Genomic DNA, 19,580 nt, shown 5'->3' with positions numbered 1-19,580 from the left:
AAAGGCAGCTAAAACTCTCTCTTGGGAAGAAGTACATGACATGTGTTGCACCAGCTCTCCATCAGCTGCATGGTCTGGAACACAGAGAGCCAGCCCCCCCCCCCCTATGTCATTCTTCACCAGATTACTACTCAGGACTGCAGGGTTCACAGGCAGAGCTGAAAATATTTCCCTTTCTCTTCTTCACTTCTTGCAAATTTACTGGTCTAGGTCAGTCAATAATCAATCCTACCTAGAACCCAAAAAAGGATTTTTTTTTAAAGGCTCAGTGTTAAAGGAAGAGACCCTAACTTATCTTTTTTCCCATTGCTAAGCACTGTATCTAGCCAAATCACAGACACTCAAGTTACACTGCTTGAACTGAAATGAATACACTTCAATAGATAGCTCCGCGTGTTACGTAAGCTTGTTTATGATGAACATTCAATGTATACTCCCTTTTCTGCCTGTTACAGAAGATTGGGACCTTCAACTCCTTTATCTACAATCTGATATTCATTAAATCAGCTCTGCATATTACCATGATGGAACAGACATCTCTGAGGTAGGCAAGCATTCAGGGTTTAGCAAGCCTGGGACTTTACTTGGTGTGGCTAGTTCATACCCCTCTGCTGAGCTCCAGACCCTTACCCACAATGCACTATGCACACACCCCTTCCTCTGAATAATGCACTCAGCAACCTGTTAGCACACACAGCCCATTCCAAAGAATGGGAAGGCCGATCCAGTCTGAACTGGTTTGGGGTACATGTGCAGTTAAGCAAACTGTACTTAAAGTGAAAATCCTCTATTAATCTGTCCAGACATAATTGGGCATGGATATGATTAAAATCAGATACATCATAGAAAGGCATATGTATAATACAAAAATGATCATGTAATTTAACATCTCTCAATCAAAATAGAGAACCAGTCAAACTACATCCCAAACTAAACTTTACCTTCACGTGAACGTATAAAAGGAAGTGACAAACACCAACTGGGCCCTAGAAGGGCTTCAATTACATGGCTCACTGTGCCCCTCAACAGTGTATCTGACTTATTCCATCATTTCACAAAATAAAAGTCTTCCTGCTACCTTTGCAAATTTCTGTGCATTGTTTCAGTGATTTGAATGCGATGTCAAGAATCTGAAAACACCAAGACTACCCAACTAGTAACATCTCTAATTGTAAGACCTGATCAGAGGATTTGTTAATTTTGATACTCATAAAAATCATACTTATTATAAAGTTACACAAAATGGCACATATGGCTCAGTAGTTCCATGCATGTACTACAAAATAAAGAAACATTCTCACAAGAATGCAGCCTGGACAAAACTGCTAAGTTACTGTAAAGAGACTTTAGTATAAATCAGAAAAGCTAACAAAAATAAGCACTAAGCAAGATTCAAAGTCTAAAGGCACCAGTTACAATGACACTGATTAAGACCAAGCTAAGAACACAATGAATGATTAAATAGCACATTGTCTTAAATCATAAGAATCATTAAAACTTAACAAGAATTACTTCTTGATGAAAAATGCCATAAAAATTCAATTCAATGAGTATCTCTTAGCTCAAACCTCTGGATCTGGGTTGCTATGAGTCACTCATCAGAAGCCATCACATAATACAAGAGATAAACAGTTTAAAAGTTAACTACAGCAGGCCATGGTGGCAGACACTGTTAATCCCAGGACTTGGGAGACAGACGCAGGAGGCTCTCTATGAGTTCAATGGCAAGCTGTTCTACGTATTGAGTTCCAGACACAGTGAGACCCTGTCTCAAAGAACAGAGTAATCACAAAACTGCCCTGTTTCCATACAAAACAAACTCCAGATCTGCATTTAAAACAAACACGAAAATGTTAAAAAGACACATTTTGTAAAAGGTCAACTACAGTTAGTTGAATAGTATAAACCCAGACAGTTTTATTGTCTCATTTTAAAAAACAATGTGGTATTCTACCATAGTCAAGTTTAAAGGTAAGTAAGAAAATCTACGGAACTACAGCAATTTTTTTACTTAAATTTGTAAAACTATGAGGAAACACAAAATAATAATCTTAAAAACTGAACTCGTGGCTGTGGGGGTTTCAGGTGGAAAAGCGCTTGCTTTCCACGTAGCTTGAGAACCTGAGCTCAGTCCTTCAGAATCCACATAAAAAGCTGGGTGTGGAGCACTCCTGAAATGCCACAACTTGACAGGCTAAGGCAGGAGAATCCCTGGTTCTTGCAGGCCAGTATAATGAAACCAGTGAGTTCCAGGTTTAAATAAAAATAAAAAACAAAGGAAAAACCCCCAGGAAACTAACCAGATTCCCGAAGAGTTCTCACAATCGCTGATGTTTACAGAACCATCTCTACTTATCTGAAGTGCTGTGTTTGGATAGCACAAGAAGGGGGTTATAACCTCTAGAACCAGTCTTTGGCCTTTTCCTGTTTAAACACTGGATAATAAAATAACAATATCAACACAAAAAATCTAACTGATTAGTTCACTAAAATTCCACAACTTTAAAATTTTGTTTAATTAAAAAATATAATTTATAAATTACAATATGCAGCCATGAAACTTTTTTTTAATTTTAAAAAATGCCTGTTTTTAAAAGAAGATGGTATAAATGAAATCTAGGCAGTAGTGGCACTATAAGTACACTATTATCATTATTGTGTCATAATGCATTTAGTAATCCTAAAAAAAGATAATTTTGTACTCTACAGTCCAAACACAAACTTGCCACCAGATCAGGGATATTTCAATTCAGCCACTGTGGCAAGCAGCTGTAATCCCTGGCACTCAGGAAGATGGGGCAGGAAGATCACCAGTGCCAGGCCAGCTGGGTTATTGCAGACATATGCAGTCTCACATAAATCAAAAATAGTTCTCCTTTAAAAAGACAAGAAAAGAAGAGGAGAGGAAAGGAGGGGAGGGGAGGGGAGGAGAGAAGAGAGAAGACAGAAGAGAGAAGAGAGAAGACAAAAGAGAGAAGAAACAGTAAGAGTCCCGGGGAGAAATCACTTTCTTTTAAACTCTGTCCTAAAACTCCTTTCTGCAGCCTTCTCCCCACCCTGCCAGCGGGGTCAGGGACTGGTCCAGGGCCTGAGCTTTCTAAGTGAGCAGCTTCACCTGAGCGACAAAGCTCTCTCAGGACCTCCTTTGCTCCTGCTCGTTACTGGTTCATTAGTGAGTGTAGTTATGACATAATTACACTTGTCTAGCGACTGCTTCCTACTACTGCGAGTAAGAGTGCACTGCTGGAAACCGCATGCATGCATGGAACTAGGAAAATAAGTTAAAGAGGAATCACAGCTTAGAAACTAGCTGAACAAAGTTTAACAGACTGACTCAAAATAAGACAAGAGCACATTTCCTTAACCCCAGGATAGGAAATCACTAGAAATATTTTATGCGGACGTTACAGAAAAACAAGTTACTTCACAGCAGGTTCAATGTGGACTAAGTACAAATGACCAGAAAGAGACACACACTGGTTTCCTCAGAAGCATCTTTCGGGACAATACAGCAACAGCTCACAGAACCAAGCAAAGATGACGCAGCATGGATTATGATAACAGTATTCTCTTTCATAATGGCTAAGGACAAGGGGAGGACCCCAAAGACAGTGGCCAGGGACCATAGGATTTAGAGCCACACCCCAGTGGAAGACAGTGTGGTGGTTTCAATAAACCCCTCAGGGATCCTCACAGATCTCAGCACGTGGTCCCCGGATTCGGCAGTCTCGCTCCAGGAGATGGATCACTGGAAGCGCGCTCTGAGTAGCCTCACCCTTCCTCTTGGTTGTGCCCAGCTTTGTGTTTGTGGTTCAGCAGTGAGGTCTCAGCTTGCTGCTCCAGCCTTCATGCCTAGCATGTGCAGCTAAGGTTTCCCCACCACCATGGACCACCCATCTAGAACCATAAGCCACAATAAGCTCTTTCTTCCTTGAGCTGTCTCTGTCATACTGTTTCATCACGGCACCAGGAAGGTAACTGATACATGTGGGCATGCATGTTGGGGAAGACCGAAATGACTCCACCTTGGTTGAAGACAGTGCTAATATGAAGAAAGAACAATCAGATTTGTTCTACATGCTTTCAATGGAAGGACTGATGAACAATTTAAGGAAGTTATAAGAAGGCAAAACGTCCCAGCAGAAATAAACAAACATCACTTTACTAGTCAAATGTTCTTCTCATTGCTGTAAAAAAAAAAAAAATTAAAGCACCTTAGAAGACAGAATTTTGTTCATTGATATACTCAGGGAGGGTGGGCAGTGGTGGTGCACACCTGTAGTCCCAGCACTTGGGAGGCAGAGGCAGGTTGATCTCTGAGTTCGAGGCCAGCCTGATCTACAGAGTGAGTTCCAGGACAGCCAGGGCTACACAGAGAAACCCTGTCTAGGAAAAAGAAAGAAAGAAAGAAAGAAAGAAAGAAAGAAAGAAAGAAAGAAAGAAAGAAAGAAAGATAGATAGATTGATTTAGGGAGACTTGGGTGGTGTGGCATCAGTGGTAGTGAACGCCTTTAATCCCTGTATTCAAAAGGCAGAGGCAGGTAGATCTCTGAGTTCAAGGCCAGCCTGGTCTACATAACAAGCTCTAAGACAGTTAGGACTGGAGGGGGGAGGGGAAGGAGAAGGTGAGGGAGAGGTGAGAGAGGAGAGGCGAGAGAGAGAGAGAGAGAGAGAGAGAGAGAGAGAGAGAGAGAGATGGAAAGAGAGAGAGGGAGAGGGGAAGAGGGAGAGGAGAGAGGGGAGAAGGGAGAGGGAGAAGGAGAAGGAGAAACCTAAATAATTTCACAAAGTAAAAACTTTGAAGAAATTAACCGAATACAGTGGTTCATGCTTACAGGAAGCCAGAGTTCAAAGCAAGCCTCAGCCACTACAAAACCCTGTGTAAAAAGAAAAACAGGGAGGAGGAAAGAGTAGGGGTGAGGGAGGAGAAAGAAACCAAACAAAAAGAGAAAGGGAAGGGAAAGTGGTAAAGGAAAGGGAGGCTTGGCGTGCATACATTAGTATGTCACACACACACACACAAATGTATATGTCTGGAACTTGAGCTATACATGACCAAAAAATACTGCCATAAAATAACTACAATAAAGTGACTCAAGCTACGGATAAGCAGTGAAGACTCTGAAGCAACAAGAGACTCAACATTCAAAAACCCAAGTGCAGCCTGGGAAGCTCAGCCTGGGTAGAAACAGGCAGCACCTCTCATCCGGCCTCAGTGCAGGGCTTGCACTGCAATCTAAAAACAATCGGTGAAGGCCATTAGTGTCTGAAGCAGAAGATTACAAGATGTTGTGTGCATTTTTCTAAAGCCAAACAAAAGCGGGGATGACGGCTTTTAGGGGAGAAAATAAGCACAACTAGTTACAAGTCCACAGTGGCTGACCAGGTCCGGGCGAGTGGCTTGCACTGTGAAGACAATCTACACAATCAGAAAGATTACAGAAAAGATTAGACAGCCAGGATCTCAGAGCACACACACAGTAGGCCAGAGACATTTACACAAGAGAATCAAGAGACACGATGGCATCTTCAGAATGGCATGGTCAGGGAGAAGAGCCATCGCGCTGGCTTGAGCAAATGATGCACTGCAATGCCTTTGAAGACACAGGAAGAAAGTGGTTCAGAGGACGGAAACTCATATTTCTTTTTCAGCTATATTGTTCGAGGTATTAATAGTACCCAGATGGAAATATCAAAGTAGTTAAATGCACAGGTGTTCAAGATGGTGAAGAAGGAAGCGCTTAGAGGGCCACTGGGGCCATTGATGTCATGGCAAATGTTATAAAAACAACAGATCAGGAAATACCATAGAGGAGGACACCCACGCTCTAGAAGGCATGGCATTGCTTTCCTTGAGGCTGTGATCAAACCCCTGACATAGCAACTTAAGGTTCACTTCCAAGAGTTGGTGCTCTCCTTCTATCCTGTGGGTCCCAGAGCAGTCTCAGGCCATCAGGCTTGAATGCAAGCACCTTGACCTGCTCTACCACATGACTTTTTCATTCAGTCCTAGGCTGCAGACCACAGAATGGTACCCATATTTTGGGTCTTCCCAACAAAATAAACCTAATCTAGAAAGCCCCTCATACAGCTATATCCACCAAGTTGACAATCAAGGGTGACCTCACAAAGGAAGTCCCCAGGAACCTCCAAAGAAGGCAAAAACAGAGACAGCCTAAAAAGTAATTGGGAAATTAGAAATACCAGAATTATCAGAAAAGTAAAAATGCAAAAAATGATGTTTCAAGAACGCAGGTTGCTCTTCTAATGCCACTAAGAGGCCAAGAGATACAATGAACCCATGTCAGAGGAGTGGTCACTATAAACTGATAGGAGTAATAATCTAGCAGATGGCCTCCAACTCTAGTTCTAACTTTAATCATTTACATAAGTAGCAAAACTATGTCACGGAATGCTTAAGTTTCCTTTAGATATGAAACAAGAAAATATTACTTCCTCAATAACATCACAATTAAGAATAATTCTAGGGAGGTTTCCTATTTAAAAACTCATAATTCTTCTAAGTTACAACTATCTCCCTCTCTCTTCTCTCCCCCGCTCCCTCTTTCTATATACATATATATTAGATAATCAACTGACCATACTCAAATGACAATAAAATTACATGCAGGTCTAGTACACTCATAGGTGATACAGTTACCCAGATTAACTATTCTTGTTTAAAAAGTTATAATTCTTTTTTTTTTTTTTTTTTTTTTTTTCCGAGACAGGGTTTCCCTATCTAGCCCTGGCTGTCCTGGAACTCCCTCTGTAGACCAGGCCTGCCTCTGCCTCTGCCTCTGCCTCTGCCTCCCGAGTGCTGGGATTAAAGGCGTGCGCCACCACGAAAAAGTTGTAATTCTTAATGTTCAATTATCTGCGACTTTCCATCAGCTATTTTTACCCACTTAAATATATATATGTAAATAAGGTAGATCTTAATTTTTTTTTCTATTTTATTTTAAGTCAAATCCGTAGCAAAACGAAGTATCTTAAAAGAGGTCGACAGGATACTAAAAATAAAAAATAAAAATAAACAAAAAAATGGCTGTTTACCGGATGTACTATATGTCACAGCTCTTCTAGATGATGCCTAGCAGATATTACTAATCTTCATGCTACAGACATAGGATGACTGTTCTCACATGACACCAGGCATCCCCACAGCATAAAACAGTCCTCAAACTAAGAGTTAAGAAGACCCATAACTGCCAGATGGTCCTGGGACTACAGGTGTGTGCCGCCACATGTGGCTAGAAAACAAGAAGTAACCAAGTGACACCACAGCATGGCACCTACTAGATTCTGACCCAACCCCTTGTGAATTTTCTCCTTGCTCTTTCAACAATGGATAATGATGTATTTGCCTGGCTTTCCTTTCTGCCTTCCCACTGGATAGAAAAACAATCCTAATTTAACCACCAAAGTATAACTAGTTCCTGCTCAGACAACTGGTAATACAAAAGGTGTCCTCAAAATTTTATTTAGTGTAAGCAAATGCATTTTATAATTTATCAAAGCTATCTAGGAATAAGGTACTATATCTGCCAAATCACAGACTTTGTGTTGTTATATAAACTTTGTATTGTTTCCTTAAAACAATAATTAGTATCATTTTAATCATTATTTTCATTTAGTATCACTAGATTTTTTTTTTTTTTTTTTTTTTGGTTTTTCGAGACAGGGTTTCTCTATGTAGCCCTGGCTGTCCTGGCACTCACTTTGTAGACCAGGCTGGCCTCGAACTCAGAAATCCGCCTGCCTCTGCCTCCTGAGTGCTGGGATTAAAGGCGTGCGCCACCACGCCCGGCTAGATTTTTTTTTTAAATCAACTGATAAGGCTAATTACATTGATAGACTTTAAATGGTAAATCAAATCTTCAATATAAAAAAAGGTTGCCTTTGGTTATGGTCTTATGTTGTTAAAATGCATCTATTGTTGAAGGCCTTTATGGCCATATTAATAAGATACAAGCCCACAGAGTGAGCATTTCATAATGTGTCAAAGTTATCTAGGAATGAGGTTCCAAATCAGCTGAATCAGATGTTAAGTGCCTATATATATATATATATATATATACATATATATATATATATGTGTGTGTGTGTGTGTGTGTGTGTGTGTGCGCACACACACACTTTCTTCTCATAGTTTGTCTAGTTTGGGTACAGAGGAATACTGGTCATATCTCTGTTCATTTATCTTTATATATAATTATATATAATTCTTTCCATGATCATCATCAAATGCTTTAAAAAAAATCACTTGAGGAATTTGAACATTAATAAAAATCTTTACGAGTTAGGAAAAAGTGGAACTTCTTTAGCCTGAGAGAAAGCCTCTCCAAGACCTCTGTAAGCTCCTAACTTTAGAATGAAGGAGTCTAAGCTTCCCCAGCTAAGATCAGAAACCAGCACTCCGAAGCCATAGTTAAGACATTACCAAGTGAACTAAGACAGGAAAAGGAGATAAAGGTGTTTAGTCTGGGACTGAGCATGTGACTGCAGAGAACTCGTCTGTCTGTCTGTTCAGGAAATCCTCCAGACCCACCGAGAAGATGCCAGATACACTGAGGCGCAGTGCAGCTACTCCCTGAACTTACTACGGTTGAGGATGTGGGCAAACTTTTAAATTGCATTCAATACATAGCAAAGAACTCAAGAATGAAATTTCAAAGCAATACCATTCACAAGAGCACCTCAAATCATCAAATTTGTAGGTATCCAACAATTTTTTTCCCCAAGAGCTATGTGCTCAAACTATCAAACACTGATGGAGAAATCAAAGACCTAATTAAGTGATGATACACCTTGGTCAAAGATGACAAGATCCGCTGTAGTAAAGGCACACCCCTCAGAATATGTCTATCCAGTTGCCGCATTCACAATCAAGTTTCTGTATAGATTGACAAGCATTCTAAAATTTATCTGGGAGGTAAAGTAATTAGAAAAGCCTAAATAATTCAGAAAAGGTACAATGCTGGATTCATACAATTTGAGGACTTATAAAGCCACAACAAAGAGAACGATAACCGAAGGAGGAACAGACAGATCAATGGAGCGAAAGCTATCACATATATAGTAAATTGCTATCGATAAAGTGTAAAAATCACTTTGCATTACAGCTCAAGCACACACTTCTTTTTATGCACAGAAGTTGGAAATTCTTTGAGATTTTTCTCTTGACAAAATAAAATGCACTAGGGAAAGAGATGAGCAAATTTCAAAGAGTCGAGAACGAAAGGAAGCTGGCCTCTTCCAGAAAGGGTGGTGTGAACAGCAAGGCAACGGGGAAGTGCTGGCTTTTAAACTTTACACAGTTCACCTTACTAAGAAGATAGGAAGTGATGCTAACAAAAATATATAACAAACCCACATAAGCTACAGGGAGTCAGGCCAGTGAGTCAAGGCTCCTCCCACCAGCAAATACAGAAGACCTGTGTTTAATCCCAAGGACCCACCTGAGGGACTGAGAGAACTGAATCTAGAAAGTTGTCCTCTGACCTCCACCCGAAATCAATGAAACAATAAATGACAAAATAAATGAAAACACTTTCAAAAATTCCAAAAGACAAAGGATGTCACCTCTAACATAAAGCCTGTGTGTTTTATACAAAGAATTTGCTAAAACGCTTTAAAAACCAAAAAACCGTTAAAAATAACAATAATAATAATAATTGGAGGAAGGGAGCAGGTTTTTAGGCAGCATTTCAATTCAGGCTGGGCTGGAACTCAAAATCCTCTTTACCTCAGCCTCCCACACGCTGATACTGCAGACATGTAGCACGATGTCTGGTCTCAAAAACATTTTTAAACGTTGATAATAGATCTTTATCCTTCGGTTATGAGAAGAAAGATGGAAGAAAAGTATATAACAAACTAAGAGAACTGTTAAAGGTGAACTAAATCTGAGAGCAGAAAAAAAAAGGCTAATATATATATATATATATATATATGCATTCCACCACCTAATTTGGGGTCTGAAAGGCATCCCAAGCCCCAACCTTCAGTATCCAAAACAAACTCCCTTTTAAGAGTAGCAGGTGGCTACGCATTGCAGGACAAGACAACGATTAAACCGGGCTTTGTGTGGTACAGGAGGCAACGACCAGGTCCACCTTTGAAAGACGGGAAGAGAAAGGGGGCGTGGCAGGGAAGAGAAGGACCTTGATGGGGCAAGAGAAGATGACTGAAAGGTGATTTCATTGTACACGAGGTGGATGGAATTACCAGAACTGGGTGGGCAAGTTTACAAAGCCGGGAGTCAGGAAGTGTTGGCAAATTAGTCACCTAGAAGGGACAGGGTCAAGGAACAGGATGGAACCCGCAACGGCAAGGAGACGAACCAAGATGGGGAAAGGCACGGGGTGGGGATACCAGGCGAGAGGCTACCAAACCTCAGACCCCGGGGCCCCCTGGCAGCGCCGGCGACGCGGGGTCCGACGGAGGGACAGAGGACGCTCGCTGCACCGGCATCTCCACGAGCCAGGTGGTGGCCCGAGAGGGGCGGAGCCGCCCACAGCCGCAGCCTGGGGCCGCCCGCCCGGGATGAGATCCCTGGATCCTTGGGGATGCAGAGGTGAAGGCCAGCGGGGAGGCTGGCGGGGAAGGCGGGAAGGACTCCGGGGTGACAGGCACCGACCGCACTCACCTGGTTGGTGACCTGAAACGAGACACAGAAGAGGGTTTAGCGACGCGCGCATGCGGGCTGGCGCCGGCCTCCCGACCCGCTCAGGCCCCGGCTGCGGAACCCGGCCGCGCTCACCTCAGGGTTGGCCTCCAGCGGCAGCCAGCGTTGACCCTCCATGACTGCTCCGCCGGCCGCTCTCCAGCTCTGACAGCCGCCACCGCCGCCGCCGCCGCCGCCGCCGCCCCCGCCGCCGCTTCCGCCCCCGCGCGCTCCGGCCGGCACCATCCAAACGCCGCCCCGAGGGGGAAACCAACGAATGGACTTCCACGGCCCCCAGGACGCTTGATCTCTCCCTACGGAGACTCAGCCCTGGAGTTACTAATGAAGTTGAAAGGCAAATTAAACTGATAATCCGGAGCCATGTCCCAGTTCATGAGAAAAAGAATATTTGATCAACGGTGACCTCCCCTCACACTTGGACTCTCCCTTCCCCCGAGCGAGCACCCGAGTACTACGCATGCGCCACCGGGCCGCGTGCTCGCAGGCAACCTCACCTTCTTGCAATTCCAACCAGAAGCTCTAGGGGGCGCGTCATGGATTCCTACTCTGTGAGAGTGGGACCGGTTTGCTAGCCTTAAGGCAGCCAAGCCAGAGGGGTTGACTCCTTGGAATCATGGTCTTCTTGCTCCTTTGTGAGGATACTGGAATGATATGTTGGCCTTATCTGTTATTGCACTGCCCTAGATACAGGTAATAGGTAAATGGTGGATATAGGTGATAGGTAGATAGATACTCAGTTCTGCTTGAGAAACAATATGGAGCCACTACAAAGAGGAAATCAGGCAATGTACTGTTTGGTACAAACGGAAGGACTTTAAACAGCATTTTGAATTCCATTCGCCATCCCACTAAATTTCAGGATGCCAAATGTAATGATTTTGTTTGTTTGTTTGTTTAATTTTCAGGGTTTAACTCAATGGCTAGTGCGTAGGAGATTTCTCAAAGGCTATTTGAGAAATGGTAGAGCACTTGTCTAGCATGCTTGAGGCCCTGGGCCCAATCTCAGTGTCACAAAGGAGAGAGAAGTGGAATAATCATGTATGCAGAAATACCATCTGTCAGTAATGTGGGGAAATGCAAAAACAGGAAAGTTGACACAAGGTAACGTTTATGAAGACAGAGAAGCAGAAGATATTTCAAGGAGCACTCCTGTTGATATGTAGGAACCAAGAGTCATGGCAGGACTCCAGAAATTTGATCTGATATATATTACTATTCTGTATTGAAGAGAAGGATTTCAGGGAAAGATTAGTTAAGAAGTGAGAAAAATATTATTATGATGAATTTGTCCTTCTTGGGAAATTTCCAACTCTCCCACGCATGCTCTGGCTATTATTTTCATAACCCGGTGACTCTTGTAATCCCTTGACTCCTCCCTATTTGTCTGATGGCTTGATGCCATATCTGTCCAACCTCATGACTTGGTAAATCTGGCAATGCTGAGCTCATGATCAGTTAGTTGCAGCTGTCTGATCTCTTGTGGTGCTTGCTATAGTCTCAGTCTCTACTGGGGCTGTTTGGTGTGCCAGGGGAATTTTCAGACAGCCGCTTTTCTCCAGACTCCCGCAGTTCTGCACTTTGTTTCAACTCTTAGTGCTTGGCCAATACTCCACACAATATCCGTATCCCTCTATCACGAGAATTTCTTCCCTGTTAGACATACCATGTCTGCTTCCTCATAACTCAACAGCAAACCAAAATACAGTCCTACTAAAGTTTACCTTGAGACACCAGTGAGAAAACCAGGCTTAGCTACACACCGTGGAGAAGGAACTGTTGGCAAAACGCATAGGAGACCCCAAAGCATCCACAATGGAAAGTCTTCACCAAACATGGATGGTAGCAATAATGTGTCTTTTGCCATAGAGAAGTGGTCCTAGTACCCCACAGAACTGCAGATCCCCCCAAACCCTTGCAAACATATCAGACATCCAGTCTCCTTACTTCCAGTCTATTAGGTTAACTCCCACATTGGCATGGATGTCCCTACATAGTACAAAGAGCCTTAATCCTTAGACTGGACCATACCTATGAATGATGCCTGAATCTGAAGCACAGATTTTGACTCATTAAGTGTAAAATGGGGCTCAAGATTCAGTGTCATCGCCTCCATCATTTGAATGTCCCTTTGCCATATAGCTTTGGGGTTTTGTTGTTGTTGTTGTTGTTGTTTGTTTGTTTGTTTTTATCTCCTAGGAGACAAAGTTCTACAATATGCTTTATTTATTGATTCTGGGGTTTTCTTCTTTCTAAGATCTCTTTGTAAATTCAACATGAATGTTGTAAATACAACATCGCTGTATTTTTGCAGCCAATCACAGACATGCAGGGACCTTTTCCACCCCTGAAATGAGTTTCCATGTGTAATGATAGTGCATGCCTCTAACACCAGCACTTGAGAAGTCAAGGCAGGAGAATCACGGTGAGGATTGGGAACTTAGGCCCAGTTGGAGCTGCAGAGTGAGCTCCAAGTTCATCTCAGCTATGTAGTGAGAAACGATCAAAGAGAGAAAAAGACAGAAGAGAGGAAAAACGAGAGAAAAAGACAGACTAGAGAGGTGAGAGGGGAAGAAAGGACTGGGGGAGAGAGGTTCATTTTCTTAGTAATCTATATTAGCCTAAAATCCACTCTTCAGACTGTTTCCACCAACACCAATCTTTTGTTATGCCAAGTCACAACATAACCTTTTAAAAGACACGTTAAGTGGCAATTAAACACAATACCTGCAGAGGCTGGGATACTCATAACTCAGGAGTAATTTTAAAGAGCTATGAACGAGTTCATGCTTGCTTCTGGAAAAACAACTGAGTCACAATGCCACATAGAGAACCATCAGTATATCTTATGAGCAGGAACTTTTTTTTTTTTTTTTTGAGATTTTTAAATGTAGAACTTAAAAAAAGAAACCTTTTAAGAGTTGATTAAATATAGCTTGGGCGCAGTTCCTTGCACCTGTAACCAGCAACTTAGATGCTAAAGCAAGAGCATGGCAAATCTGAAACCAGCTTGAGCAACAGGTAAGATTCATTATGCCAGGGGCGGGGGGGGGGGGGGGGGGGGGGGGGGGGGGGGGGGGGGGGGGGGGATTACCAGATTCACGTCTTAATTGTCCCAAGGAGATCAATATTTCCATTTAACTACAGCCCATTCATAACACACCATCTTGACTGTTCTTTTTTTTTTCTTTTTCTTTTTCTTTTTCTTTTTGTTGGACGGGTGTGTTCAAGACAGGGTTTCACTGTGTAGCCCTGGCAGTCCTGAAAGTCACTCTGTAGACCAAGCTGGTCTTGAACTCACAGCTCTCCACCTGCCTCTGCATCCCGAGGTCTGGGACTATAAGGCGAGCACCACCATTGCCCGACTTGTATTATTTTTCGTTATAAGAAATAGTCCCAGCTGACATTCTGATGCACGTGTAATACCCTGTCATCTGCCCTAATCCTGAGCTGTCCTGCCAAACTGTCAACATAGCCTTGCGAGTAAAGACACGCCAGTCTCACCCGGTCTGAAACCATCTGTGCTCAATATGAGGTAATAATTCTCAACATGTGATCAGAGGGCATGACTACAATAAAATGGCTCTGTTTCTACAGGCCAGGCAATTCACCTTTAAAGGAGACTCTAGGAATCCAGGATAGCTATCTGAGTGCAATGTTGTTGTGCAAACATGAAGACCAGAGTTTGAATGCCCAGCACTCCTGGTTTTTGTCGTTGCTGTTGTTGTTGTTGTTGTTGTTATTTAAATGGGTGTGATGAGAGACCAAACCTTTAATTCTAGCACTTAAGAGGAAGAGGCCAGCCTGGTTTACATAGCTAGTTCCAGGCTACCCAGGGCTACATAGTGAGACCTGTCTCAAAACAAAGCAAAACAAAACCAGAAACCCTTGGTGTGGTGTTGTACACTTGTAACTCCAGTGCTGGAGAGGCAGACATATAGTACAATCTTTGGAGCTTCCTGGCCAGCTTCGTGTTCAGTGAGAGACCATGTCTCAAAAAAAAAAAAAAAAAAAAAAAAAAAATCAGTGGAGAGCGATAGACAAAGATACCAAACTTTAACCAAAGGATGACAACTGTGATGGTTCATCTTAATTGTCAATTTGACAAAAATGTAGAATCACCTGGGAGTCAAACCTCTCACCAAGTCTGGGGGTGGGGGGATAACCTTAATTACCTTAAGGTTGGAGGACCCATCCACTATGGGGGCCACCTTTCTTTGGGCAGGGACTCTGGATGAGAAACCCACGGAGAAAGTCAGCTGACTACTAACACTAATTCATTCTCTGCTTTCTTCACTGTGGGTGCAATGTGACCAGCTGTGTTGGTCTCCGGACACTCCATCGTTCCCCATGGTGATCGACTGCAACCCAGAACTGCAAGCTAAAGCAAACCCTTTCCCCCTAAGTTGCTTTTATCTGAGTATTTATCACAGCAAGGGAAATGAAATGATGACATTTGGACCTTACTGTTTTAGGTGAATGATTGAACTGGCCAGGGGAAATTTCTGTGTCTATAATACTGTTCACTTTATTTTCTTTGTTGTTTTAATATGTTGGTTGCTCAGATTTGGCTCAAGAGCTAAGAATTTTAAGCCTTTCTTTAAGCTGTAAATCCCTTATGATGTAAGGAATACTAATCAAGTCTAATGAGAGCTGCCTGTCTTTGTTTATGTTATCTATTGATTATGCACATGTACATCATATCCCTGAATAACCTGAAATATAATATCCAATCCAAAAAAAATATGGAAGATTCCAGAAGGCACTCAGGGAGTTTGAAATCCCTCTGGAGGCCTCTGAAAGTAGAATGTCAACTGCAAATTAAGCTATACTACTGGAAGTTTTACTTGAGAGCTAAGTGATACTGTCTAACATACCCGGACTTTGGTTTCCTTACATTTAAAATGAAGAGAATGTATGTTTTGGACATCTTATAGACTCTGGAAGGTTGAGTAGCACGGTGTTGAGAAGAACTCCTAGTGTTTCTTCAGTACCTGTAGCATGGAGGAACTTTGCTGTCTTTACGTATATGATATCATTTTCACACGAGTAAAAACATTATGAGGGATATTAGCAGCTCTCTCTTTATAGGCAGGAAAGCTAACCCCTCAGCTAGTCTAGCAAGTCACCCACTGAATGATTGGAAAAGGACCTGAGCTTGGGTTTAAGTGGCTCTAGAGCCCCCAGCACTTCAGTAATGCATCACACTGTATTGGCTTCCCACCAATATTTTGTAGCTTTGGTGGGCTCTGAGCATGTGTTTGTGGAGGTCAGAGGTCAACCAGAGATTATCAGCAGATATCTTCCTCAACTGCTAGCCTCTATGCTTTTGAGACAGTATCTCTCTTACAGATTTGAGTAGGCTGGCTCATAGGGCAGTGTGCCCCAGGACTACTCTTGTCTCTGCCTCCAAGTGCTGGGGATACAGCTGTGTCTTGTGGTGCCTGTCTATGTTTCATAGGCAATGGGGGTCCAAAAGTAGGTGTTCCAGTGCTTATGCAGCAAGGACTTTACCAATTGAGGCATCCCTGGAGCTCCTAACTTAAACAACAGGAGTTTACTATTCTATACTGTAGATGTGTTTTTAACATTTATTTGAGGTGTTGTACGTATATAGTTCTTAAAGATGCTATATAAAGTCCCAGTGCTTTTGAAAGCTGCTATTATAGACTGGTAGGGATAATAAAAAAAAATACAAGTTACAAGCTATTAGGAATGGTTAAGAAATACAAATTAATAATTAGTCAAACTCATGGTCATTAAATACTGGTTTAGTTAATGACAGTAAAATATTTTCAAGGTTATTCACATAATAGCTAAGAATATACAATGTTTGACAATTCAGATTACTATAGATATATGGTTGGTCCTTAAAAACCTCAGAGATCCACAGAATATGACATTTAAACTTATTTCATTATTAAAAGATCTTTTGACTATGAGACAGGGCTGCTCCTGAGAGTATACCATTCTACTTCAAAGAAGATGATGAACATCAATAACCTCCATATGGCGTTCATTCATTTATGGCTAGCTAGCCACTAAACAAAGTAAATGCCCCTGCCTCAACTACAGACAAATCTGTCCAGAAAGGGTAAACAGATGCAGGGAAGTTGACTGCTGTATTCTACCAAGACAGGGTAAGCAAGCCTTTCCTAATTACTGCTTCACAAAATGTCTGTCAGATATACTGGGCCAGATGCCTGAAGACGAATGCTTCAACGTTACAGAGACAATACTGGGGACTGTCCAGGCAGTCAGCTATCATTTCTATAATCTTTGGAAGCTGTGTCCCAGCAATTCTTGCAGAGTTGGGTAATATTTATTCCTTCTCAGATCTCTGATGGGGTTGACAACTAGGGAGTTCTAGTCTTACTAGAAGCTTAGGGTGTTTAAGATTTAAGAAGATGCTTTAAAGGTGGCAATGCAAATTAGGATAAAAATTGAGTTAAGTACAAAACTTTAAACATACCAAAATAAGATAGGTAATAGAATAGTTTCCTTTTTTTAAAGATTTATTTATTTATTTTATATATATGTATACACTGTAACTGTCTCCAGACACACCAGAAGAGGGCATCAGACCCCATTACAGATGGTTGTGAGCCACCATGTGGTTGCTGGGAATTGAACTCAGGACCTCTGGAAGAGCAGTCAGTGCTATTAACTGCTGAGCCATCTCTNCAGCCCAATAGAATAGTTTCTAAAGCTGCTAAATACTATGGACTGAACATTGTAAATGTATATTATACCATACAGCATATAGTTTTTATAATTGCTTCATAATTATTATAACTGTATTCAATTTATACATATTTAAATACTTTTTATTAAACTAAAAAGGGGAATTGAGGAGAGAATATCTTGTGTATTGTATGGATGCCTTATCTGCCAATTAAAAAGCCTATGGCCTATGGCCTATGACTTAGGTAGGAAATAGAGGTGGAACATCTGGGAGAGAGAAAGAATTATAGGATAGAGCCAGGTGGGAGATTCATCAGATGTGATGAGATGGATGCATGGTGCCTGAGCACAGGTAGCCAGCCATGTGGCAAAGCGTAGGCTAGAATAAATGGGATATCTTGATATATCTAGTCAGAGAAGAACCTACCTATATGGCCAAGGTATTTGTAAGTATATATTTAAGTCTGAGTCTTATTTCTGGGAGCATGGCGCTGGCAGAAAGAACCAGGGCTAACTTCTATACTATAGACTGAGGGGGGTCCGTGTCTTAGTCAGGGTTTCTATTCCTGCACAACATCATGACCAAGAAGCAAGTTGGGGAGGAAAGGGTTTATTCGGCTTACACTTCCATGCTGCTGTTCATCACCAAAGGAAGTCAGGACTGGAACTCAGACAGGTCAGGGAGCAGGAGCTGATACAGAGGCCATGGAGGGATGTTCTTTACTGGCTTGCCTCTCCTGGCTTGCTCAGCCTACTCTCTTATAAAACCCAAGACTACCAGCCCAGGGATGGTCCCACCCACAGGGGCCTTTCCCCCTTGATCACTAATTGAGAAAATGCCTTACAGTTGGATCTCTTGGAGGCATTTCCTCAACTGAAGCTCCTTTCTCTGTGATAACTCAGCTGTGTCAAGTTGACACAAAAATAGCCAGTACAGTCCGAATTATGTAATAGATATTGCTGGACTATGAAGTGTCCATGTATCTTGTAATACATGTGATATAATCCATTTTCTTTCCTATTTTGTCTTCTGGAAGCTACCAGCATTCTTTGCCTCTTAGCTCCTTTCTGTCTACAAAGCCAGCAAATTAGGTGAGTCTTTGTCACATTGTTTTACTGTGACAAACTCTTCCTGTGACTATAGCTCATCACCTTTATCTTCCCCAATGAAGGGCACTTGTCATCACATGGCTCTCACCTGAGTAACATCTGGTTAGCAGCTGATGGGCAGTTTCCATTCCCGTGGATGGTGTAAAGTAGCTTATTCCCAGACTGTGGTTCAGGAAGCAGACATCTTCAAGGATTTTGATTGCATACCCTGACAGTTCAGGATACCACAGTACAGTATGGTAGATTCCTTTAGTGGACCTCTGGTGGCTTAGATTCCCTAGCATCTTCAAACGTAGGTTGGGCTGAGTCATTCTCATCTTTTCTTCTGGTGTTATCTCTCATCTCTGGTACACCATCGACTTTAACAATCACATAATTATATGCTTTCTAGACACAACAGGTGTCACAAAGCAGGCAAAAAGAAATGCATCTAATAATGGTCCAAGGAGTGGGTGTGTGACTCAGTATGTTCATCAGACATTTTTTTTTCCAGAATTGAGATTCAAGACCAGTGTCCTCTTTTCTCTTGGAATATTAGTCACATGGCTGTAATGCCAAAGACACTGATCGTCCCTGTCTACATACACATCCTCCTGCCGTCACAACAAATGGAGAAGACAAAGAAAATGGAGCCAAGAAACAAACAGGAGGCCAAATCCGGGTGGGAACCAAGGGGTTGGGCTCTTTTGCTATGCAAGTCTCACAATTCTCTTGGCACATCAATGTGTTCCACCCTCATGCTCAGGGCCACAGCTGTGAGATAATCATTTCTGCTATTTTGGTTAGGCTAGTTTGATTCAGATTTGTATCACTGGGCATTTAAAAAGCAACTAAAATAAATGCTTAAACAGAAGGAAATATCTTTGTGTTTTCTCCATTCCACTGTAACCTTCATGACATCAAGAGTGCATGACCCTAAGGGGGCTTATTGAAAATGTTCCTAAAGTGCTTTTTGATCTATATATCTTACGTAGATGTTGTTGTATTAAAATAAAATTTAAAAAGCTATTACAATGGATATATAATGGCAATTTTCTTAACTTCATGAAAATCTGCATTTTTAAAATTTTATTATTATGTGAATGTGTGTGTAAGTGCA

At 42.0% G+C, this 19,580-nt stretch overlaps 1 protein-coding gene across 3 annotated transcripts in view; it reads right to left on the bottom strand.

Moving 5' to 3' along the window:
* Uchl3 (ubiquitin C-terminal hydrolase L3) overlaps nucleotides 1-10,907 on the bottom strand; it is a 42,747-nt gene extending 31,840 nt beyond the window's left edge. The window contains exons 1-2 of one of the 3 annotated variants that reach the window (XM_021181783.1): nucleotides 10,766-10,907; nucleotides 10,652-10,663 (exon numbers count right to left, since the gene is read on the bottom strand). In XM_021181783.1, the coding sequence (XP_021037442.1) occupies nucleotides 10,652-10,663; nucleotides 10,766-10,807 (54 nt within the window). In that variant the 5' untranslated portion in view covers nucleotides 10,808-10,907. Of the gene's footprint in view, nucleotides 1-10,290; nucleotides 10,447-10,651; nucleotides 10,664-10,765 lie in introns of those variants that run through there. The other 2 variants (XM_021181780.2, XM_021181781.2) reach the window with 2 other exon arrangements.
* Nucleotides 10,908-19,580: the final 8,673 nt, after the last annotated feature.

The sequence above is a fragment of the Mus caroli genome, chromosome 14 (assembly GCF_900094665.2).
Source record: "Mus caroli chromosome 14, CAROLI_EIJ_v1.1, whole genome shotgun sequence".
NCBI classification, from domain to species: Eukaryota; Metazoa; Chordata; class Mammalia; order Rodentia; family Muridae; genus Mus; species Mus caroli.
This window is presented reverse-complemented; position numbering and strand designations above follow the sequence as displayed.